This window comes from Marmota flaviventris, chromosome 2 (assembly GCF_047511675.1).
Source record: "Marmota flaviventris isolate mMarFla1 chromosome 2, mMarFla1.hap1, whole genome shotgun sequence".
NCBI classification, from domain to species: Eukaryota; Metazoa; Chordata; class Mammalia; order Rodentia; family Sciuridae; genus Marmota; species Marmota flaviventris.
Window position 1 is genome coordinate 96801306 of NC_092499.1, and position 26653 is coordinate 96827958.

A 26653-nucleotide genomic window follows, 5' to 3' on the forward strand; every position below is an offset into this window, starting at 1 on the left:
TAATGCCAATTTCTCCTCATTCTTCCGTGAGATTCTGAACTACACTGCCACCCAGCCCACTTCTCAGACCCAAATAAATAAAAGCTAAAAATATAGCCTCAGTCATGAATCATAAATGAGATGGAAAAGCAGTGACTCACAGAAGTTAATATGCTCCCCAGGAGAATCTTGCTGGATGTCCTTTGCTCTGAAAGGTTAGGCAAAAAGCCAGCAACTCTATTGCGTAGATAGCCAATGCAATTCTCAGACCCTACATTGGGAGCCCATCTGGTGTTCTAAGGCTTCCAGGAAGAGATGCCAAGGTGCAACAGCCCTGCATCTCATCACAGAGCTGCAGAGGGGTGGGCCCAAACACTTTTGAATAAGGGTGCTATAGGTGTACACTAGAGCTAATGGAGTAGAGCCCTGTCCATAGTCTCAATGGCCCAACATGTCCACCATCTTATTGGTTGTAGCCTTAATATGGTTTCTGCTGTAGCCAAGGAAATGCCACAACTTAGGGAATCACTCCCATGGCTTAGAGAATGACCTACTGATTATATTTTGTAACCTTGTCTAATTAAGTAGGGGATATAATCTAACCTACTAATGGTAATGTGCGTATTACCTATAACGGTAATGTCCATTTTAAGTGAATTATGACAACCCATAATTCACTTAAAATGGAATCTTTTTTATATAACCTTATATCTCAATTCTGCATGAACTCCAAAAATAGAAAATTATACCCTACATCCCCAAATCACACACTTCTAACTCAGCCTTGAGGGCCTAGGATCTAGAGTATCTGACTGAATTAAATACTTACTGAAGGAATTTTGCACACTCACAAATGAGAGCATCTGCAAGTACTTATGCAAGATAGACAAATGACAGAAGCTTCATCAAACTCTGTCTTCCATTCCTCTTCCCACCTCCAAGGTGTCTACACCTTTCCCTCTTTAAAAAAGGCTCAAATACCCTTAAGTTTTTGCTCCTGCCCCTCCTTGTCATATTAAACCCTGCTTTGAGTAAACAATCTGAAATCTTGGATAGCAGTATATATAAATAAATTACTATTAAGACCTGAAGTTATCATTTAATTAAGCTTTATTGAAAAGGGCAAATTGGAAAAAGCCAAAATATTTGTCACCATTTGCCATGTTTAGTCAAACATCATACCTCCAGGGGGAGTGTCAGTACAATGGTGGCTCCAATCTTCCCAGTCATCTAGGATTTCACCATGACCTGTGTGTGGTCAATGACTGGAGGCCATGGTGGCCAAAGAACTCATTCACATACCATCTTCCCTCCAAGTCCCAGAACTCAAATCCTACACAATGGTCAGTGTTCATTATGGTGAAACTGTGCCTTGCATTAGTCAGTCTCCCACATGATGATAAACTGCTGAATGATGCCATACTAGTTTCCAGCTTTTATGATTTCTCTCAAAAAGAAGCAGCCAACAATATGCCTTTGCAGAATTACAGCCCAATTGTGAAGTCATCTGTCACTACATTTCTTTTTACATGAAACACAAGAGTATTCTGTAATTCAAGTCAGGGAATTCTAACTCCTGATATGGCTTTAGAGAATACTAAAGCTTGAAAGGACCTTAGAAATTATTCATTCCAACTCCTCTACTTTTCATAGATAAAAAAAATAAATGATATCCCTCAGCATTTAAAAGGTAGGCAGAGTAAAGTCTACTAAAGACACAAAACAAAAGCCAGAAATGTACAAGAACCAGAAGGGCACAATATGGCAGAGAAGTCAAAGGCACTAGAGCTCCTGGAGGAAGAGGCTGGTAGCTGAATGTAGGGCAGTGCAGATGGCCAATAGGACAAGGGCCTGGAAAACATCCCCTGGAATCTAGCAACTGTTGGCTTTCTCTGTTGGCTTTAGTGATAGAGGAGTAAAGGAAGAAGCCAGACAAAAGGAGATTTAGAAGTTTATATACAGGCAAGGAAGCAAGCCAATGGGTATAGTGCTTTTGCTTTTTTTTTGTTTTGAGGAATTTATATGTTAACAAAAGAAGAAATTCAAGCTAAGGAGAGAAGTAATTTTAAGACTGGAACAGACTTGAGCATGTTTGTGTGTTTAAAAGGTTGAAAATAACAGGAGGGAGGAGAAATATTGGTGAGTTCACAGTCTCTGGGGGAGGTAGGAGTGGAAATAGCCATGAGATATGTAAGTCCTGGTTCAAATAAATTGTGTTAATAATGAGTCAGATTCTCCCAAATGCCCACATCAAGAAACTTTCAAAGTGAAAAATAACATTTTCTCTTCATATAAGTGGTTACCTTTGGAGTAAAAGGACCCCAAATCCACTCTCTTAGCAAATTTTCAGGATATAATACAATAGCATGAGGTGGATTACTAGTAGTATTTGTTATGACATTAAGTAATAGCTTTCTAGAAGAATCTATAGTTTAACATAAGAAAATTAAAAAGATAAGAATGCTCACATAAGACTCTAGGGATAGGGAGAGGATAGGGAGTTATAGCTAATAATGAGGAGTCTGTTTCAGGTTTGACATTCTCATGGAAGTCAAGCAGCTTCCTTCCCTGCCCAGCTATCAACTGCACTCTGAACCACCCACGATTGCCCTGGCTACCCATGACCAATGGCATTCATGAGTATGACAAGGGAACAAAGAAGAGCAAGTAACACTGTCCTGGCTCCAAGCCAGCCATTCCCATTATACCTTAAGGGGATTTATTCACAGAATCACTTCCTTTAACATTCTTCTGAAATCTCATATCTTCCAGAAAATCCTGTGATTCTCCCACTGAAGAACTGAGATGGACAATTCAATCATCTTCCAACAATCTTCTTCTTTTTTTTTTTTTTTTGGCATTTGTGGTAAGAGGGCCCAAAATCCACTCCCTTAGCAAATTTTCAATATATAATACAATCTTGTTAGCTTTAGTTCTCACGCAGGTTATTAGATCTATAGACCTATTCATCCTACTTAACTGCAAGTTTGTACCCCTTCACATACACCCCCTGATTTCCTTGCCTTCTCCACCACTATATTTGCCACTACTATATATTCCATTTTTTAAAGGTTCCACATGTAAGTGAGGTCATACAATTTGTTTCTTTCTGTGCCTGCATATTTTACTTAACATAATGTCCTCCAGGCTCATCCATGTTGTTACAATAGGTAGAATCTCCTTTTTAAGGCTGAATAATATTCTATTGCATATATGTGTGTGCGTATACATATATCTATAATATAATTTCTTTACCCATTCATCCATCTGTGGATACTTCAGTTGTTTATATATCTTGGCTACTTTAAATAACGCTATAATGAACATAGAAATGCAGATCTCTATGAGGTACTGATTTTATTTCCTTTGGGCGCATACACAGAAGAAGGACTGCTGGGTCATATAGTAGCTCTTTTTTTAATCTTTTGAAGAACCCCTATATTGTCTTTCATAATGCTTGTGCCAAAGTACATCACTACCAACAATATACAAGGTTCCCTTTTCTTCAAACTCTTGCCAACACTTATTACCGCTTGCCTTTTTGATAACAGCTAAACAGGTGTGAGGTGTTATCTCATTGTGGATTGGGTTTTCATTTCCCTGATGACTAGTGATGTTGATGTCTATATGCCTTTGGCTGTTTGTATGTCTTCTCTGGGAAACTGTCTCTTTACATTTTCAACTATCTAAGCCTACAAACTTTGAAATGGTCCTGGGATGGGCTCTTGAGTAGCTCTACACAGCTGTGTGTGCAGTGTATAACACTGCGATAACTTTCCTTTGCCTCATCCATCTTACACCATGAGCTGTAAGGAGCCAAGACAGAGATTCTGGGTTTTCTTCCAATATCTTTCCCCCTTATTCCTTTTCTCCTTACTAACAGAACCCCCAATGTACCCAGCTTTAAAACTACCCTTTTCTAGCTTCCCTTGAAGCCAGAAGACCAATGAGATGTAAGAGGATGACATTGGGTAAGACTTCAGGGAAAACTATTGAAAACAGGGTTTATTCAGCCAGGAGGTATAACATTTTGTCCTTGTATTTTATTCTTCCTGCTGCCTGGAAGACAAACATGGGGAAGGTGCTCCAGCAGCCATATTGCAATCTAGAGTGAGCCTGAGGATGTAAGCCATGCATTAAGGATGGCAAAACGGAAAAAAGGAAGGAGTCAGGGTCATTGGTGACTGGATAATCATGCACCCCTGATCCATGCAACTATGGACTTTTTTTTTTTTTTCACCAAGCAAAAAGGCAAACTTCTGCCTTGTTTAAACTCCAGTTATTTGATTTAAACTTCATAGTTGAACTTTTATGATGCCCTAATCCAAAATAATAAGGGGGATTTTTAACCTGTGCTTTGCAGATGGCAGTCACCACTTCTGGACATCTCTGCATTCCCTTTCCTACCAAAGGAGAGCTTAACTACACAGACTTTCCTATGTGCCAGCAGAAGTAACGGTTGAATCCCGATTATCTGAAATTAGAGGCTTTATATGATAAAATCTTACTGGAAATCCTAGACCTTACAATGTCAAATGTCCTAAGCATGCTAGAAAACACAAAAAAGTAATCATCCAAAACACTACCCAGTCCACACTAACGCTTCTGCTTGTGTTTTCCTAGGAAAACACCGTAGCCCTTAACTCAGAACCCATTTACTCTTTTTGTGGTGCTGGGAATTGAACCCAGGGCCTGGTGCATGCCAGGTAAGTGCGGTACCACTGAGCTTCATCCCCAGACTCCCATTTACTTCTGATGTAGCTAACAGTTGTAACAGGTTTTTTTTTTACTCCAGAGCTTAGAAGCCCAGGTTGAAATGCTGGGTCCTCCAGGAGACAGACTCACTGTCAAAAGCAAAAAGTGACAGCTGATTAAACAGAAGAAATCTGAAAACTTTTCAAAAGCAGATATTTAAACTCAAAAAGCTCAGTTCTTTGGGGGACCCAAAGTTCAGGGGCAACAAATCCATTCCACACCTGAAGACTTGCCTAGTCCTGATACAGCACCGTGACTGTCAGCACAAAGGTTTTACTTCCACCAGAAAAAAAAAAAAAGGAAATTAAATTTCAGTCATATCCACTCCTAGGTATATGCCTAAGGAAGTTAGAAGCACATGTGCTTATGAAAACTGATACATGAGGGGCTGGAGTTGTGGCTCCATGGTAGAGTGCTTGCCTAACATGTGTGAGGCACTGGGTTCAATTCTCAGCACCACATATAAGTAAATAAATAAAAAATAAAGGTCCATCGACAATGTGAAAAAAAAAAAAAAACCTTATACATGAAATGCTCATTGCAGTATTATTCACAGTAGCTAAAAAGTAGAAATAACCCAAAGGTTCATCAATTGATGAATGAATAAATAAACAAAATATGGTACATCCATACAATGGCATATTATAGAGCAATTTTTTAAAATATTTATTCTTTGGTTGGACGCAATAGTTTTATTTTGTTTATTTTTACGTGGTGCTGAGAATCGAACCCAGGGCCTTTTTTACGTGGTGCTGAGAATCGAACCCAGGGCCTTGAACGTGCTAGGCAAGCGCTCTACCGCTGAGCCACAATCCCAACCCATATTCATCATTTTTTAAAAATGAAGTACTGATACATACTACAAGAATGTCCCTGGCTGGGCATGGTAGCACACATCTGTAATCCCAGCAGCTCAGGAGGCTGAGACAGGAGGATAGTGAGTTCAAAGCCAGCCTCAGCAACTTAGCAAGGCCCTAAGCAACTCAGCAAGAGACTGTCTCAAAATAAAACATAAAAATCAGCATACTATAGTGACACAGCCACACCAATGTTCATAGCAGCTCAATTTACAATAACTAAACTGTGGAAGCCACCTAGATGCCCTTCAATAGATGAATGGATAAAGAAACTGTGGTATATATACACAATGGAATATTACTCAGCATTAAAAGAGAATAAAATTATGGTATTTGCAAGTAAAGAGATAAAGTTGGAGAATATCATGCTAAGCGAAGTAAGCCAATCCCCAAAAACCAAAGGCCAAATGTTCTTTCTGATAAGTGGAGGCTGATCCATAATGGGGAGTGGGAGGCATGGGAAAAAATGGAGGAACTTTGATTGGACAAAGGGGAGTGAGGATAGGGAGGGTGCATGGGGACAAGAAAGATGGTGGAATGAGATGGACATCATTACCCTAGGTACAATGACTGCACATATGGTGTGACGCTACATTTTGTACAACCATAGAAATGTAAAGTTGTGCTGCAATTGTGTATAACGAATCAAAATGCATTCTGCTGTCATATATACCTAATTTAAATAAATAAATTAATTTTTAAAAAAAGGTCCTGGGATGTGGCTCAGCGGTTAACACCTCCTTGATTCAGTCCCTGGTAACCCAAACAAACAAACAACAAAAAAGGTTGCCTTCTAAAAGGAGAATCTTCAATTACCTGAAAAACCCAATGACTGGCTGGCAATGTCAAGAAAGTGAGCCTTCTGCTGTCTGGACTCCTGCTGTGAGCGCTGGTAGCATCTGAGGGCATTTTATTCAGAAGAAACAGCCTCCTCTTAAACAGCTGGGTGGTGACTCACATTTCTGTTCTTTCACTCCCCAGAGTGGCTCAGTGTGTGTAGGAAGCATTACCTCATTAGCAGGTGGGCCACCTAGGACCTTTCTGGAAGCTGTCAGGATTTAACTCATAAATAAATACATCACCTATGAGTATGCATACTATCACTCCCTGCTAGGGCCCAGGGGCCTCCCAGAGCTATGCCCACATCTTGCCTTACCCTTCCTCAAACTTCTTCCCCTTCTTCCTCCTCTTCCTCTCTCTATCCATAGGTGACAGCCTTAAATTAGGCAATCTGAGTCTTGCATTTTTCTGAAGGGAGATTTGGAAATCCACCACACATTCCAAAGTGAAACCTCTTTCCATTTGTTTCATGTTGGTAATTTCACTGCAAGGCTCTCTCCCTCCTCTCTACTCACTGAGGAGTACATTCGGAACATTCCCTCCCCAAACTCTCCTATCATGGAACTAGGCACAATTATATGGTACTAGCAGTCTTGTCTGTCTTTTTGCAAAACTCTGTAACTTACTGCTATTTGTCATAAGAGAGAAAGAAATTAAGATTTGGTGTTGAATAAGGGTTTCTTTGTTTTTGAGTGAACCGCTTATAGCTATTTCAGATGGGTTAACATAGTTTTAAAAACTGACCTCTGTATTTGAAGGGTTGAGAAGAGGTCCTTGATATAACATAGGTCCTGAGAATCCAGCATTGTGTTGACATGCTCCCATGAGCTTTCTGTGATGGATATGCTGGGAGAATCTGAGGTTAGGGGGTGCATAGAGGTAACTTGAAAAGTCTTTGACATTTATTTCCAATGTTTGGAACTTCTAAGATATCAGAAACGCTTTCCAAGTACTTCTTAATTTGGCCAGAAAATGTATCTTTAACATCCTTTCAGAAACCAAACAAATCAGCCTCCCGTCAGGGTCCTCTAGCATTTCTGGGTCTCTAGAGGAACACCTAGAAGTGTGGTCCATTTTAAGACACTGCATTACCACTGTGGGGTCAGCAGAGGAAAAACATGGTGAACCCCAGCACACAGAATTATCTCCCTGTGTTCACAGCTCTGTTTGTGTGTATATGTAAATATGGATTGTACAGGGGAAATAGTGTGAAAGAATATAAAACAAACTGTTACTAGTTTCAATTACCCTAGAGAATGAACTTTCACTTACTTCCCTTTGTGCTATCTAAATTGTCCCCAAAATTAGCATGTATTACCTTTGACATTTCAGAAAACACAATAATGAAAAACTTATCTTAGACAAAAACAACTAGAAAAGTCATCACTTGTTATTCTAGTGATGAATATTTAAATATTTAAATAGAACTGACTCTTCTATCTAAAAAAAAAAAAAAAATCCAAATGAGAGAAAAACCTCCTTCACCAAGAACCTGGAAGCCTTTGAGTCCCTAGAAAATTAGGGTAAATAAGAACTAAAATACAACCATTGTGTTGGGTAAAGTGTCTTGGTTTTGGGGAAATAAAGATATAAAACCACACTGGGTTTTGGTAGAGTGGATTTCTAATATTTAATGTCATCACACCTGAGAAGGACATGTATTTCCTCTGAATGGCCAACAAATTACATGTCCCTTTGTAGCAAACTTTACTACAATTTCTTTAGTTTTCACAAAACACTACAGAGATGAAAAGGGTATCCCAGAAAAGTTATTTTTAAGAAAAACAAAACCCAAGGCTCTTCACTTAGTCTTAGTGGTAAAAATATTAAGAGTGGAGGGAACTCAGAACTGACGTGTTTGGGGTCTTCTTTATAAAGGGGAAATCTCTAGATAAGTTTCTAAGTTTAAATCTGTATACCAAGAGATACAGTTGCTGATTTGGTTCACCTCTGGAGCTGGGTCTTGCATGGAATTCTGTGTGGGCTCTCAGGGTGTCTGTTGTATTCCTAGCAGGGTTGTTTTCTAGGATGCCCTGAGACACTCTCTTGGTATCATTTTTCCTGAATAGAAACCATTTTGAGAGTAAATGCAACAGTATTCATTAAATGCTATCTACTCATCCTTGGTAAGATGTTGTCAGGTTTAGTGGGAAAAAAAACCTAATGTAAAATGTGTTCATGGATTAAAGCCATGCAACCAAGCAGGAGTATGTGATGATGAAAATCAGAAATGCACTGTGTAACATATCAACACATCATGTTGCTGGATTGTTAACCAGTAGGCCACCAGTGTGTCCACACCTGCTATGATAATTTGAACTGTGGGCTTTCCAAGAATCTGGCTGCTGAAAATCATTGCTGCTGAAATCACATAATCTAAGGAGATATTAAACACACTGATAAAACATGAGTGAGAAGTTTGTTTAAAAGGTAGTCAATTGAAAATAAGTCAAAAGCTTTGGAAAGTTTTATGAAGGTTAATTACTTTTGAAAATACATTAAGTTAGAAGTAGATACACCTACTCTAAAACACACGATTTAAAAAACAAATTTGGCCAGGCACATGGTGCACACTTGTCATCCCAAGGGCTCAGAGGAGGCTGAGTCAGGAGGATCACAAGTTCAAGGTCAGTCTCAGCAACTTACAAGACATTCAATAATTCAAATAAAAATAAAAAGAGCTGAGGGTGTAGCCTAGTGATAGAGCACCCCTGTATTCAATCACAGTACCACCAACAAAATTAAAAAGGAAAGAAAGAAAAGAAACTGGTCTTCACTGAGAACTAAGATTGCTCTGAAGATGTCTCCAAGACATCTTCCACTTTAAAGATACTGAAATGAGGAATGTAGATAAGGTACTGTGGGTAGAATTTATGCCCAAGTTGAAAAGGAATAAGAATCATTGTGTATAAAATTCAGATAAAGGCCCCTTGACCTTACAAAACAAAAGCACACTTAGGCAAATTTAACTTAAGTGTTAAAATTATATATGTAATTTCTATATCCTATAATAACAAGCCTCAATAGTAACAGAGAAGAGAACTTCTATTATTTAGTATTAAGATACGCCATTCTCATATGAAAAATTGTTCTCTGTATGTGTAATATGAATTGTAATGCATTCTGCTGTCATACATAACAAATTAGAATTTTTTAAAAAAAGATACACCACTCTCAAAAATTTTTACCACTCTTAAGAAACACCTGAAATCTCTCATTTTAATGGGATAGTTGTCAGATACTGTCAGCTAAAGAAGCTTGGTCTACAAAGTACACACCAGGCCAGATATTCTCCTATCTCTGCCTGCCTGCTGGTCATCCCTCTCATCTGGATGATTCTGCCACCTTGATCTCAAATTGTTCAAAATGGAACCCTTGGTTGTCCCACTTAGCTGCTTCTCCTCCTGGGTCCCCATGTCTTTCACTGGCTCCCTCTCCCTATCCTAGGCCAGCTACCTCAAATCCTCAGGTTTACTGGGCGAACTCTACCCTTTCTTTCTTTGTGCCCCTTATAAAACTGTTCTTCCATAATACTTCTACCACTCTCTCATTCTCTCCACCAAGACCCTAATATAGACACTTTTCACCTTCATCATTGTACTCACCCTAATGAGCTTCCACACCTCCAGTGACTTCAATCTCATGCCTCTGCTCCAATATCTGAACTCCTCAGTTTGATAGTTAGCTCAAATCTCGTATTATTATCCACCAGTCTTTCCCAAGCAGCCTTTACTCTGGCCAAATGAAAAGTGACGTTCTCTCTTGTGTACGACTTACATTTCCTTATCTACTTCCTGCCCATCTGAAAACCCCTTTGTTTATACATTCAATCCAGTCCTTAGAGACCATCTCAAAGGCCCAGAAAGGCTTTCCTGACCACCCAGCCAGAAGTCACTTCTACTTCGCTGATGCTGATGTATCTATCTTCTCTAGGCATATATTGTTTTCTATCTTGTATTATGATTATTCATCTTCTGGTGTCAAATGAAAGCTACAACAGCAGTTTCCCAGCATGTTTCACACAATACTAGTTCCATAAGAAGCTGATGGAACAAGTTTAGAAACACTGCATATTATAGTCCTTACCTAAGAAACCACCGTGAGGATGGAGGAGAACGTCAAAAGGTGGAATTAACAGGACTTGACAACAGAAGCTGTGTGGAATAAGAAGAGTGAGGGGTCTGGGATGGCTCTGGCACCCCTGTCTTGCCTTCCAACCCCTTCCTCCCTGAACAGTCAGAATGTTTTCCTTTGGCACTCTGGTGCCATTTATTATAACCTGACATATTACAGTAATTTATGTGGACAACTTTGCTCTTCTTTACTGTTGTAACATCCTCATGCAAGAATTGTCTTATTCCCATGACACAGTGGAAAGAGCACTGGTGTGAGAGTCAGGAAGACTGGACTTCAGTCCTTACTGTACTGCCGATGAGTGCTGTGACCTTGGAGAGCTGAATTTACCTTGAAACCGAAAGGTATATTATAATGGACAGATGAGTTATGAGACCCACCTTTAAAAAACAATGTTAAGAGAGGAGATGTGGAGCAATAATGTTTTTAGAATCTAGAATTCATAGTAGGTTAAAATATTTGATCTTGAATTAAATGAATTCAAGCCAGCTCATATAATTATATTTCATATAAATTATTATCTAAAGACATGGTGGAGGAGGGTCCAATTTCTGGAACTATCTTCACAGTACTTAGTCTTTCTCCTCAAGTCTCTGGTTTCATAGTATGTGTTCCCCTGTAACTAGAAGTTTCCAAACTCAAGATGGCTCTGTTCTTAAAATTTACTTGTTAGTTGTTAAAATTCTTACTGCTGAAATGAGCTACCAATAATGGTGTAATGCCACAATTGGGATGCCAGCTAGCCTATAGATGCCATTTAGCCCAGAGTGCACCTGAGTTGAAGTAGAATCTGCTGCTCATGGATGTCTTGAGCTGCAGGTGACTCAGCAACTTCAGGGTCCTTTGCCCCACTCTCACCCCCATTGCTTGAGATCCTGAGTGGACGCCAAGAGGAGTATGGTGGGGTGGAAAATCAGGTGGCAAACTATAAACTTTAGAAAATTTATGCATTTAAAAGAGGACATAATTTCATATGAATTCCAGATTCTTAAAAAAGATTGGTTGATAATAATATTGAGATTTGAGCTAAATATCAAACCGAGGAGTTCAGACATTGGAGCAAAGACACAAGAAAGAAGTAACTGGAAATGTGGAAGCCCATTAAGGGTGACTACAATGATGAAGGTGAAAGGGTCTATATTAGGGTCTTGGTGGAGAAGGTAAAGAAAATTAGAAGTTGCTTAATTTAGATTTATAGGAATTACTGGGTGGTTGCTTATTTTTCCTGATCCTGATCCACATCCCATGTTTATGCAATTCATCCAACTGACATGGGGTCTCTCAACCTCAGCACTATTGACATGTTTGTTGGGCCTCCTGAGTCTTTGTTATGGGGTCTTCCCTGTGTGTTGTAAGATGTTCAGCTGCATCCTTGCCTCTTACCACTAATGGCTAGTAGTACCCCTCTCCTGTCCCAGTTATGACACCCCAAAATGTCTCCAGGCATTGCCAAATGTCCCAACTGGCAAAATGATCCCCACTTGGGAACCACTGCACTGTGTTCAGCAGTTACCCAAATTTTCTGTGCATCAGAATTGCATAAATAGCTTATAAAAATACAAATGTCTGGGCCCAAGCCTCAACTACTATGATCCAATAAGTCCAGGATGGAAGCTAGAAATTTATATATTTAATAATTATTTTTAACTGACATAGGTGCTCCTCAGCAAACTTGGAAAATACTACAAAGAAGAGTCTGTGAAGTAGATAAGCATCTTTTCAAAATGCAAAGGTTTTCATTCTTCTGTATGGAGGGAACAGGAGAGCTGACCATGGATGTTAGGCATCTTTAGAAAGGAAAGCAGGCCTTTCCTACTGACCATGGAAAAGGGTTAGGGAAGAAGGCTCTACCAGAGTGGGACGGCTGGCCAGGAGAAGGTATGCCAAAGGGACTTGGGGAATGGCCAAAGTCAAATTTAGCCTTTCATAATTTTTTTTTCTTTTTAAATTTTTTTTCTGTGCCCCAAAGCACTCCTAGACCACATCCATTCTTCTCCCCCCATCTGGAAGCTATTATAACACAAGTTCTGTGCTTAGCTTGGTCCTCTCTCTAACCATAAGAGAAAGCTTATCAAGTCTTATCATTATTTCTCTGGGAAATTTCATTGTCCAAAGAACTGATATACAAACTAACTTTTGACCCACAAATTATAGACAGTCTGTACTAATCCTGGAGTACTCCTACTCTGAAAAACTCTGCAACATTGTTAGAATAGTAAAAAGGCACTCTCAGCTGAGAGTGTCTCATGCACTGAGGTCTCACCCAGCACCCCCCTCCCAGTACTCTTTGTCCTTTTGCATAAAAGAAAGGAGCCAGAGTATGTTCACCTAAGAAGACATTCTCAACTTCTCTACCAGGTAGTCTGAATTGGAAAGTGAAAGACAAAGGATTAGAAATTTCTTCACATTCCCATGCCCAGGTAGGTGTGAAAACCTAGCCACCCCGGGGGGCAGACAGCTGATGTGAGTAAGCAAAGCTGGGTAGAAGGGGTGAGAGAGCAGCCTTGACTCAAGAGTGTGTGTGCATCATCTAGATCATTCTCCAGAGTTGGTTAAGTCCCATCCATGTGGTTACATAATATTGGCTTTAGAGTAATATGAAAATGGAAATAACCCGGGCAAGGTGGTGCATACCTATAAGTCCCAACAACGCAGGAGGTTGAGGCAGAACGATCTCAAGTTCAAGGTCGGCCTCAGCAACTTAGGAATTTGTAGGAATTTAGTTTATTTTTCCATTAGCATTACCTCCTGATCCACATCCCAGGTTTATGCAATTCATCTCACTGAAAAGGGGTTTCAGCCTCAGCACTATTAACATGTTGGGCCTCCTGAGTCTTTGTTATGGGGTCTTCCCTGTGTGTTGTAAGATGTTCAGCTGCATCCTTGCTTCTAACCACTAATGGCCAGTAGTATCCCTCTCCTGTCCCAGTTATTACACTCCAAAATGTCTCCAGGCATTGCCAAATGTCCCAAGTTAGTGCATTGGTTCACAAGTGGGCTTTCACACCTCCAGTTACTTCATTCTTGTGCTTCTGCTCCAATGTCTGAACTCCACAGTTAAATATTTAGCTCAAATCTCAAGAGACCCTAAACTACTTAGGGAGACCCTGTCTCAAAATAAAAAGTGAAAAGGACTGTGGATGTAGTTCAGTAGTGAAGCATCCCTGAACTTAATCCCCAGTGAAGAGGAGGAGGAGGAGGAGGAGGAGGAGGAGGAGAAAGGAGGAGGAGGAGGAGGAGAAAAAGGAGGAGGAGGAGGAGGAGGAGGAGGGGGAGGAGGGAAAGGGAGGAAAAGAAGGAGGAGGAAAGAAAGGAAGGAAACAGAAGTGAAAAGAAGCCATATTGGAGAAATGTCCCCCAGAAGGTTATAGAAGATGAATGAAATAGGCCAGTCCATGCATAATTGTACAAGTCCTAGTCCAACATGGACACATACCACCCTCAGGAACTTCCTTAAATACAATGGAAAAATTGTCAAAGCCAGTGCTCTAAGGGCTCTGCAATAGTTTGGATATGGTCTTAGTGTGTATCCCAAAGGCTGGTAGGTAGAAAGCTTGGTCCCAGTGTGGCAGTGTTGGGAGGTGGTGGAACTTTTAAGAAATGGGACCTAATGGGAGGTAAGTAGGTCATTAAGGGCGTGCCCTTAGAAGGCATTAATGTAGTTCTCACAGAGTCCCAGTTAGTTCCCACAAGAGTGAGTTGCTATAAATTTCAGCCTGGACCTTGACTCTTTCAAGCTTCCTGTCTCCATGTGATCTCGCCCTCTCCCATGCACTCACACAGTGACGCTATCCACCATGTTATAATTCAGCCAAGTGACCCTCACTAGAGACCAAATAGATGGGACTGCCCAATCTTGGACTTTTAGCTTCTAAAATTGTGAGCTAAAAACCTCTTTTCTTTATACATTACCCAGCATCAGATATTTTCTAATAGCAATGGAAAACAGTGGCTCCTTGCCACTCTCCAATTCTTTCTTATATCTTCTCGCTACTATTTTAAGACAATTTTCCTATTAGAAAAAAGTTTGAATTTTGGTTTTATAAAAGCATGTCCAGCATTTTGACATTTGGAATAGCACATTGAGTACAGGGAATGGAAAAAAAACAAGCATGATAGGAGTAGAAAATAGAGTACTATAAACTTTCTGGGCTCTACCACTAAGGAGATGTATGGTTTGGGGCAAGTCAATAAACAACTTGGAGCTGACTGTAAAGTGAAGCATTTGGACTCAATGATATCTGAAATTCTTTTTTGCTCTGGTGTCAAGGTGTATGGAAGGACTAGACAGATCAAGGGACATGGAAAGTTCTTAAAAAAAGAAAATACAGGTCAAACATGCCAGGATTTTCCTAAGATTGTTCTAGTAGAATCTACTTCATAAACACCCTACAAAGAAGCAGGAGGAAAATGCAACACCCTCAAGCCAAGTTGTCTGTTTAGCTGGAATTATTTCCATCAACTCTCACCACCTCCCACTAAATCACCAATCACATAGAAAAGTGGGAAGTTGGCAGAGGCAGAAAGCCACCTTCCTTAGCTGTGGGCATCTGAGCGACACTGCCAGGCCTGGCCCTGCTGTGTGTACACCATGGGACTGTCTCTCCAGGGGTCTCTTGGAATTACAAGCCTCCCTCTTTCAAGATTAGAATTACCAGGTTGTCTGTCTGGCAGGGCCTTTTTCTCTAAGCACTTTTGTCCAGAGAGACCAGGGAAGGGTTAACTCCTGCTGCTCCTGCAGTCCTTCTGGTAGACCAACACATGAGAAATGCCATACTCCCATAACACCTGCCACCACCGCTCCCCTCTTCCAACCCTGGCCTCCCCTAGACTAGCCCACCTTCCACCACTCCCTGGAGTCCCACACCTGGGTGTTGTTCCACAATGTGACTCCTCTCCACACACCTCTAAAATCTACCACCTTTACCCATGCCATTAGAACACATCCCTTCCTGGCTTAACAATGAAGCCAGCTCAGTGTTTCTCAAAGAGTAACTGAAGGACATTCTTTATCCTCTCTGTTCACAAGATAATGCTAAAAATTATTTCTTCCAGAGACCTCTTTCTAACCAAAAAAAAAAAAAAAAAAATCCTAATAGTAAGAGATTTCAGACATGAGGAAAAGAAGGCTTGGAATCTCAAGAGAATAAACAACATTTTATTCAGTCTTCTTATTTCAAATGTGAGAAGATGAAACCCCAAAGAGGTGAAGTGACTCACCAAGGTCACACAGCCAGTCAGCATCATGCTTTAACCCAGCCTGTCTGACTTCTAGACCTACACTCTCCTGTGGAAAAGATATTTGAGGTAGACATAACATTTTAGTTTGGTGAACTATATCTAGTCTTGAAAATAGAATACTGACAATACAAGATTATTGGTTCAGAAATAAGATACAACACTAGACAGAACAAGGTGATTTGTCAGAGTAAATGTGATATTCACAAAGGAAGGTAAGAAAATCTCTCAAGACAAATTTGTATTTACACACAAAGCTGATGAACACAAGGATACCTATGTAAGCAAACACATTGCAATAAATGTTTTGGGGGACTGTTATGTGTTGAACTAAAACTCCCAGGAAAAATATGTTCAGATCTTAACCTCCCCAGAATCTGTGAATGTGACCTCATTTGGAAATAGGTTTTTGCAGATGTATTCAAGTTAAGATGGAGTCAAGTTTGACTAGGATGGGCTCAAATCCAATGACTAGTGTTCTTATAAGAAGAGAGAAACTTGGTCATGGACACACAGGCAGAATGCTATGTGAAGACAAGAAGAGAATGAAGTGATACATCTACAAGCTAGGAAACAGCAAGAACTGCTGACAACCACCAGAAATTGGAAGAGGTGAGGAAGGATTCCTCCCCTAGAGCCTTCAGAGACAGCATGGCCCTGCTGATACCTTGCCTTGGGACTTCTCGCCTCCAGAACTGTGAGAAAATAAATTTCTGTTGTTGCAAGCTGCCCAGTTTGTGATACTTGTTATAGCAGCAATAGCAAACTAATACAGTCTGGGGAAAATGGTTGGGTAGAAGTGAAGAGTATAGAATCGTGCAAATAAATGCCAAGTTCTATGGGCTGGTTCTGCATCAAAGCTGTCCTGCCTAGTATGGTTCTCCATCTACACTATTTCATTCATGAACTTCCAGTCTTGCTCAAAGGTAGGTGAAATGCAGGAATAAGACCACAGGAGTCAAACCTGGATAGGAATCCACACTCTACTGCTTACTAGTTGTAATGTAAATGCAAATCCCAAACCCTTGGGGTGTCAGTGTCCTGACCTGGAGAATACAGTCTTCTTCAGAGCATTGTTGTGAGAACCTCTGAGGTTACTTGGAGAAGCTCTGTCAGAGTCAGTTTCTTTGCTTCTGCTTTATTTAGTCTTTGAAGCAGGTTCAGGGTTGGGGTGTGGTTGGAAAAGGAACTAAACATTTTAAACACCTCCCATGTGAAAAAAGGAGTCTTGGAGTCATTAAACACTCATGATAGGAGACACTTTGAAGAACACAGAGGGAAATTCTCTCATTTTAGAGTGAGAGTGCTGATCACATTATGTATTTTCTACACTTACTGCAGATTATGTTGGGCACCTTGGAGACCTTTAAGTGAGTGACTGTTGATGACTGAAGTGCCTTGGGAAGACCTCATTAAGAAACAATACTTACTTTTATGATGAGAATGAAAGTCACCATTTGACACCACTTAATGGACTTCAGCCACCTCACTACTTTGCCCAAACCAGGGCCTGACTGTCTCATTCCTGGCTTGGTATCTCTCAGAAAATGGTTTGCCAGGACGTCTTTCCAGAGAGACTTCAGGGGGTTCAAAGTCTAAGCTTAAAAATGAAAGTTACTCAGGTTGCAGGTGCCTATCTGTTGAGGATGCCCTGAGCCTGCTCCCTCTGCAGGTGGGAGGTGCTTAGGATTCATAGTGCTTCTTAACTGTGTTACTAATTTTATGTCATAATACCAATGGAAGTCCTTTTCTAAAAAGACATTTAACCCAATGTCAATGCTAACTTAGAGTAGATGAAAAGTACAGTCCCTATTGCAAAGAGAAAAGATGCAAGAAAATGAAAAGAAGCTATAACATTACCGGTTTTATACCCAGAAGGAATATATGCCTTCTTCATCCAGGTGCTGCCTATTTCACTTACCCTGCATCATTGCTCTCCGTGGCACTCACTGCCCTCTGAAAAATCGACTTTCTTGTTTTATTAGGCCCCAACTCCATGCACTAGAATGAAAGTTCCATTAGGGCTCACACCTGGTCCGATTTGCTCACGGATGCCCAGAACAAAAACTAGAACAGTTCTTACCACATAATTGTTTCACAGTCCATACTTGTTGAATAAATGAGTGGATGAGTTGGCAAATAAGTTTGGGCAGGGAGGGGAGCAGTTACATGTCATGGATATAGACTAGACTATGAGGCAGATTTTGCCTACAAAATTCTGCCGCCCCTCCCCTCCCGCCCAGTCCACTAGCCATTAAGAACATGACTTCTGGATCCAAAGACATCATCATTAAGCAAGCACTGACTTAAATCTTCCTATGTGCTTTTTCCTGCAGATGAGTTACATGGATCACAATTGTGGTTCACTTGGTATGATATTTTTTCACTGTATATTAATAGGTTGGCATTGCAGCTTTTAAAAAGGGGTTCATGTCTCAAAAGGATTCTTAGGACAAGAACATCGATCAGGATGAGAACCTGTGGGAAAGAGCACCAAGAATGATACACGGGAGACTTGGGTTCCAAATCTCAATCTGCTTTGGACTCAACATGTGGCCTTAAAAATTACTTCTTTAGGGTACAGTTTCCTCATAGAGGCACTGATATTGATAAGTTGGTGAATAGGATCCTTCTAAATTGCAAAGTTAGGATTGTATAAAAATTCAAGTAAGCTCTTCTATGTATTGTGACTTTGTAAGAGAGGTAGTAACTGGAGTCACATCACAGCTATTGGCATTATCTAGTGTGCATCTGGGTCATGGGGTCAGCACTTTTCCTGGGGTCAGTTATCACTGTCATGAAAAGACAGCTGGTGACCTCATTAAAAACCTAAAATGCCAGCTAGATCACTTCCCAGGGAAAATAGAGATTGCATAGCAACTATTCCACATTTAAAACTGTACAGGTGTGTGAGTGTGGGGAGGTGGCAAGAGGTACAAGACAGAAGGGAAGGTGAAGCAGAGGGCAGAGGATCTGCAGGCCACAGAAGGACAGATGCAGAGAGCATGGGTTAAGAGAGTCACTTGTTTTCCTATGAGGATTTGGCACGCACTGAAGCTTGACAAATGAACTTTCAGTAGACACATTAAAGTGTTTCCAATATGGGCCACTCACTGTGCTGGAAGGCAAGAACTGAGTGCTCCATACATTTATCTTTCAGGTTGCAGGTGCCCATCTGTTGAGGATGCCCTGAGCCTGCTCCCTCTACAACCCTTCCAGAATTTATTATTTGGCCTTCCTCAAGATCCCCTCTTGTCTGTCTGTGATCCAGTTATTGCAGTAGTTCTCAAATCAATACCTTTAGATCAAAAATCTCACATTAGTGCCAGTCTTATTCTGCTCTCTACCTATGTATTAGCACCACTAGATAATATTATTTTAATGTTATCTTTCAAAAGCACACTTAGCACAAATCCCCCTCCCTAATTCACTCCTTTTCTTTCATTGACATTGCTAATGTCATTCCATGACTTAAATTTGAAAGTAATTTTTCACTCTTCACAATAATCATCCTCAGTCTTCACAAACAAAAGCAATAACAAGATTTCTCACTGGCCTTCCAGCCGCAAATTTTTCCCTGCTTCAATTCATGTCCAATAAATCAATAGTCTGATCTTTTAAAACTACTGCCACCAAGTCATGATTTGCCTACAGACCAGGGAGGGTTCTTGTTCACCATTCAGAGTGTTTACAACCCTCTCATTTGGCATTGGAGAGCTTTAGACAACTGCCCCTCATCCCTAAACTAAGCAGAATCTATACTTGTCTTTATTCATGTTTGTTTGAGCACTGTGATACCAGCCACTCTCTTTATCACCCACTATCTCCACTTTCCAGCATCCTCCTTTCTCTTCAAGGAAGTCCTACGTAGGGTTCCCTGCCACCACCACAATGTCTTTGCTCCTATTCTTGCACCTCCAGGAATCTCCTCTAGATATGATATTTTTTCCAAGATGCACCTTCCCTTGAAGGTTTACCACATGAATGAATCTCAGATCACAAGCATCTTTCCCTTTTTCTGAATTCCCTCAGCATTATCACACTAGATATCAATAGGTAAGCATTGTTCTCTTATTATTTTACAAGTGTTCATTGGGATCTAAGCTTTAAAAGGGCAAGGGGCCAGATCTTAACTGGGCAAGGACAGATGCAAGGCTAGTGAGAGCCTTGATTTTGCACGTAGCCCATGGACAAGGCCTACTTGCTGCAGTGTAGGCAATAAATATGCACGGAGGAGCTAAGACCTCCTCCTAGCACAAGGGTTGGAGACTCGGCCATATTTTGAGAAGTGTTTGTTAAATGTTGAATTAATTTTTTCAGAACTAATTCAAGCTCCCTTATATACCTCATGCTCCTCTTTAACAGAAATTTCTATTGGATTCATCCAAAATACAACAGCCATTATAATCTACCAAGTCTCAATCACTATTCAGATTTGAAATCCTTGACTCTTTTTGCCACAATGTTAGGTCCAATGGAGACAAGAAGGTGCCACCTCAGCTGTCTGTATCAAAAGTTGTCCCTACACAAGCAACTATCTACAAGTTTGCACCAGTTCATGCCCTTGAACCAAAGGTTGTCTTTCTGACTCTGATACATGCCAGATATTTATTGGAAAATGTGTAAAGCCAGCTCCCCTCTCCCTTGGCCCAGTTGCACAAAGTCTTGTTCAAATCTGGAACCCAGCCAGGTAATGTGCAGCCCCTTGCAGAAATCAGGGAAAATGTCTCTTTCCCCCAGAGTCCTCAGGAGTGCAGAGAGGGAAATGGACTTACCCTCACGCAGAAGTTCATGCCCATCCCCAACAGGGGCTGCAGAAAGTGTCTGTCCTGCCTGCTTTTGGGGGTTGGTTCTCCAGGACCAGGAAGTGGGCAAGCATCAGGGCTTAAGGAGGTCACCCTGTGTCCCAACAGGTCCGGCTGCCTTGCAGGTGCAGACCCGATTTTATTCAGACTGCTTTCAGGGGATGCCGGGCTACTGGGATCCGGATCCTGGCTTTCTTGGAGCTTCAGCCGGGGCACCTCTTTGGTACCCAGACAAAAGTTTTTCAGACTCAATAAAGTGGCAGGGTTGGCCAGCTTCATACTGGCCATGCGGGGGATCAAGGTGCACAGTGGGGTGGGGCTCTCCTGGGTCGGCAAGGTGGCATCTTCAGCCGGCAGGTGAGGTGCTAGACCAGGGTGGGGTGGCTGCGGCGAGCCCTTGTTCCCGACAGAGACTCCAGGACTGCCTTCATCCAAAGACGTGATGGACTCGTTCCGAAAGCGGCTGTACTTGGCCCTGTGCAGCATCCCGGGGTGCCCAAAGAGTCCTACATACAGCACGAGTCCTGCCAGGCTGTCCTGGCCGCGTTCTCGCATAGCCTTGGCAGTGCTGAAACAGGATATTGTAGCATAAATCGCTTCGTTGTCTGGCAGATAACCGGTATGGACATCAAATGCCTCAACGCCCCGTGCAATTCGCAAACCGTAGCAGCCACCTCTCTAATTCTGCTCTAACCCTTGCCCGCCTCGGCTCCGGACGCTTAAGGATGACAGCCCAGGGGGAAACGCCTCCCCATCTCTGATTTCAGTCCCTCCCTGACCGAGGCAGGGGCCCGGTGCTCTCGCCTCGGATTCCTTGCTGGGAAAGCCTGCACCCAGGCTACCAGCGACAGGGATCCCTCACCGCCAACTCTTCCGAACAGAACCCAGTAGAACACTGGCCAGCCGGTCCAGCTGCATCTCTAGCCTTGCAGGAATCTAGCAGAAATATGTAGCACGCACCCCCCCCCCTTCCCCCAGCCTCCCCTTCTGCTCACAGGAACTTTCAAACCTGCTCCCACAGGGCGGGGCAATGACTGGCCTATTAACCCTTTATCTGTTCCAGTGATTGTTCATTTAAAGAGGAAAAATATAATGTATATATGAGTCAAAGGCCCTTCTGTCTGGGTTCTTTGATTCTGATGGCTGCCCTCTCTTGGAAGATCTGGTCTTGCATCCCATTCTGGGCCACAAGCCAGGAGTACTAGCGACAGGCGCTGCTCCGTATTGTTTCACTGACTCCCGATCCCTCCATTCTCCCCCACCCCACCCCGCCGTGTTCCTCAGATTCCCTCCCAGCCTGCCCACCCTGGCTCAGAGCTTCCCTCCCTCCCGGACTCTTGGAGCTTCTTTCAGGAGCCCATTCGCAGCAGAAGGCTGAGATGTGCAGAATGATAAGCAGAGTGTTGAAATTTTTATGAATGAACTTTGCCGAATGAATTTCTCTCCGTGTGTGCAAGCTAATAAATCTGTGAATGAAGCTGAGAATAGCTGTAATTGACTGACGGTCTCAGGGGTGCTTGGTTTTTATCCAATCAGGCAGCAGCTCGATGACTCATGCACCATAAATATACTAAACTAGTAGCCGGGAGAAATAGATGGGGGGGGGGGGGGTGTGTGTTTTATTTTGTGCTGTCTGATGAATGAATGGGTTAAAAGGAAAGGCAGTCTTTACTATAGAATATCAGAAAGCTGGTAACAGCAGGTTAAAAGATCTATTTTCTTTCTTGTTGAGATGGCTGGGGAGATCCAAGCACAAAAGATAAAGATTAGATACATTGTTCCGGATATTAGGGCATATGGTACACAAACAACTCCTGTTGGAAACCAGTGATGCATTTTTCTTACAAACATAGTTCCTTTTTTTTAATATTGATTGCTGGTTCCATCTTCCGTCTGGTGCAGCTTCCTGAACCTATCAAATGTATTTGAAGACATGATGATAACTGCAAGAGGCTTAGCCTACAGGAAGCCAGGACCGGAGCTGGGCAGAGGAAATGCAGGTTCTTTCAGGAACAGAGAAGAGGAAAGTGCTGAGACACTGGGCTGAGGGCTGGGAGGGGATGAAAATCACCTGGTGGAAGAGATAAGAAAATGGCTAAACCTTGCATTTCTCTGTGGGTCAAGGCTCTGGTATCTGAAATTGTTCATTAATTCAAAAATTAAAGCAAACTAGTAACTAAGGGAACCAGGGATGTGCCTTGATGTCTCACTGACCACAGGCTGCATTAGGCTTATGGGTATTAACGACTTTAATAGACTGAGCTCACCAGGAATGCAAACACAGGTATGGAATTAGATGATTGCTGGTGACCCTTTGGGAAAGGCATCCTCTTGGGCTTCTTACTCCTCCACGGGAAGAATAAATCTTTTTGCATCTTGTCTGCTGCTAAGTGTCCTCCCCCCACCTCTACCCCAATCCTCCCAAACGCCTTCTGCATCTTTGTGAATCTTCCTTCCAATCCTTGCTGACCTTCATCCATCCCCAAACCTCCTCCTGACAAAGCTGAGGGTAGAGGTAAATAAGTCATATCCCTGGGGCTTAGGAAATAGGCTCTATAAGATTGTTATCTCTTATTCCTCCCTGTTCCTTTTTCTGTCTTTTCCTTCTCTGCCTTGTCCTACCCTAGGCTCCTTCCTCACTGCCTCTAGTGACTATCTCATGAGGTACTGCCTTGAGAAAGTTACTTTACCTCTCTGTGCCTGGATGTCCTCATCTGTTAGGAGCAGCTATCTAATGGAGATATTAGGAGGGATTATGAGACAATCCTAATCCCTGAGAGGTCTTGGCACAGTGCTCCAGAGAATGGCTGCCTCACTTAAGTACATGATGGAGAGAGAGTATTTTTAAAAGACTACTGGAACCAAGCTCCTCCCTCTAAAACTGGTATTCTTAACCCTATACCATCCTAAACAATTAAAAGGCACAAAATTGGGGAAAACAAGAAAACCAACCTTGTCCAAAGAAACATTTTCCTAACAATCATATGGGCCTGAGAACAGTGGCCAGAGGGCTGCTGGTTGTGAATCCTAATGGAGGACTTTGTTTTTGTAGGACTCATTGACTTCCAGAGCCCAAACCAACCTCCATTCTTCAGAAGGAATTCTGGGAGAGCTGTGGGTGAACCAGGACAGTAAGAAAGCAGGCAGGTCACTGCCCAGGAACCTTGGAGACCTTGATTCTCCTAGGTACCTCAGCCATGGCTGCTCATGAAAGTGAAAGAGCTCAGATCTGCATCTGAGCAGTGGGGTAAGCCTCCAGTCAGCCAGCCAGAATGGCTGGGCAGCTTTCAGTCCAAACACAGGGCTGAAAAGATGTCTCAACAGCTCATGAGAATGCTTGTTAATTAAGTGGATTTCTATTCCAGGTAGGTGGTATACAAGGTAGATGGTTTGCTTTTCTTCCAGGACATTAAAACATCCTCTTCAACAGGTAATAACAAACATAATATGAATTAGAGCTACTATTTATGAAACACCTGACAGTTCACCTATATTCCTATCCAATTGTAACTCTTGGAGGCTGTGACTGTGTTCATTTACAGATGTGGAAATGAGGCTGAGACGAATGCTTGGTCCATGTCTCCCCACTTTTGAACAATGATGCCAAGACCCCTCCAGCAGCTCTGCCTCACTGCAGAGCCAGTGTCCTAACTTCTGCATTCTGCTGCCTCCCACAGGAGCAGAGAGCCTAAGACCAAGTTCTGGGCCTATGTTGAGGACCACACCATCCTGCTGTTTTCCAAGACTCTGGGACACAATTGAGCAGAAACAGAGTTGGGGAGTTCTTTGAGGTCACTGCCACTAGTGACTATCTCATGAGGTACTACCTTGAGAAAGTTACTTTACCTCTCTGTGCCTGGATTGTTGAGAACCTTATGCTGCCCTCACAGATCAATGACAGAGGGGTCTAACAGAATATCCCCTGCTTATTGTTCTTCCTGTCACTACCCCCACCAATACACACACACAATTTCCAGGGGAAGTGTTTTTAGCCCAAAGATAATCTCTCAAAGTGAGGATGATACTTAATGACTCAAGAAACTTTGGTACTTGGACTACTACCCACAAGCAGTGTGTACTAGCAGCATAGTGTAGTAGAAAGAACATGAGCTTAGGAGGTATAGAGTAGGTGAAGGGTTTTCAGTCAGTTTTCTGACACTCAGTTTCCTTATCTGTAAAATGAGCCTGGTAAGAGATAATATCTGCTGGGCCCAAACTAAGCAATTCATATGTGAACCTCCCAGCAACTCCATGCAGCAGGTGCTATTTATCATTCACTGACTTGTCCAAGTCAGAGAGCTAGTAATTAGCAGATCTGGGTAGATGTGAGCACTGACTCACTCCAACCCCAGGCCCTTAACCGCTGTGTTACAGTCCAGAGTTTACAAGGACCTAACTCCTGCTTCATGTTCACTAAATGTTCGTTTTTGCTCTCTTCTCCTCTTTGGACCTCTGACCTAAAGAAAATCCACCCTAAATACCTCATAAGGAAAAATATGAATCACAGATAAGAAAAACTGTGATTGTCATTAAAGGACCAAAGAACCATGAACCCCTTACATCCTCATCCTTGGCAGAGACAGCATTACTCAGGCTATCTGGTGTGCCTCCTTTGCTCTGAGATGTGCCCCTCCTGTGTACCTGCTGTGAATCAGCACACCAGTTTCCTAAGGGGCAGCCTGCTCTGGTGGGTTGAGGTGGGTCAGGCAGGGACTTGCTAGAATTAGCCAGGTAGGAGTAGTGGGAGAGAAGAGAACCTGGCCCAAAACAAACAAACAAACAACAACAACAACAACAACAACAAAAAAACCCACAATGTCACTCAGAGCTTGAAGTTAATCTAGTGTGGAATTTGGGGTGGAAGAAGGGTGCATTGGAATGTATGGGGAGGTGTAGGCAGAATAAAGCAGAAGTTACTCTGGAGGACTGTAGCCAGATTGCTACTTTGGAATGAAGTAGAACAGGGGCCATCAGAATGCGATAGCACAAAGAGGCCACCCCAGCCCACCACCAGCATTTCCATTACAATGGAGAATCCTTACACACATGGCCAGCCAGCAATATGCAAGATGAGCCCACCAGTGAGCAGTGGCAATGTGGCTGAAGCTGTAGTTCAGGAGGGAAGAACTCCTGGAAACGATATTTATATAAAGTGATTGACAGTGCAAAGAGAAATCTGCCCCCACCTCTCAAGGAAGCCATGTCACAGGAGGGAGTCTGGGGGGATTATCACAGGAATGTGACTACCCACCTATTTCATATCATTCTAAAACTTGATCTACCTCTTTTCTAGGGAGGACAATGTATACAGTGAGCAAGGGTGGCCTTGTGTGAAGAGGAAGTCTCCCAGGGAACAGCCACCTGTCTGGGTCAGGTGTCAGACCCCTGATCTCTTCTTGTGCATGGAAAGGTCCCTCTGAAGCAGACAGGGGAACATGAGATGGAAATGCTCTGTCTGGGGCTGGGGCTGCGGCTCAGTGGTAGAGCACTTTCCTTGCATATGTGAGGCACTGGGTTCAATCCTCAGCACCACATATAAATAAATAAGTAAAATAAAGATACTGTGTCCAACTACAACTTAAAAGAAAAGAAATGCTCTGTCTGCATCTGACACTTTTTGGTGTAGAGAGATGTCAATTTCTTTGACAAAAGGACAGCTTTTCAGAGCCATTCCTGTGACTATAATTTCTCTGAATAAACAATTCAGAATATACCAAGGAAATGTATTTGAGGTGGGATATTTTACTCTTCTGCAATGGAGACCAAAACACCATTTTAAGATTGGGGAAGTGGGGGCTGGGGTTGTGGCTCAGTGGTAGAGTGCTTGCCTAGCATGTGCAAGGTGCGGGTTCGATCCTCAGCACCACAGAAAAAGAAATAAAATAAAGATTTTTAAAAAATGGGGAAGTGAGATGGGGAAGAAGGGCTGAATCTGAGACTCAGGGTCTCATCTGACAAAAGCGGAGGCAGGACCATTTTGCTCCAGGTTTGTCACTGACTATTGACTCTGGAAGCAACCTTTTCCTTTGCCTCTTGAACTGGATG

General features: G+C 42.2%; 1 protein-coding gene across 1 annotated transcript in view; it reads right to left on the bottom strand.

The window, feature by feature from the left end:
* Window positions 1-21163, bottom strand: part of Shc4 (SHC adaptor protein 4) — a 143229-nt gene extending 122066 nt beyond the window's left edge. Inside the window, exon 1 of the mRNA XM_027924891.2 lies at window positions 20579-21163. Coding sequence (XP_027780692.2) covers window positions 20579-21163 — 585 coding nt within the window. The remainder of the gene's footprint in view (window positions 1-20578) is intronic.
* Window positions 21164-26653: the final 5490 nt, after the last annotated feature.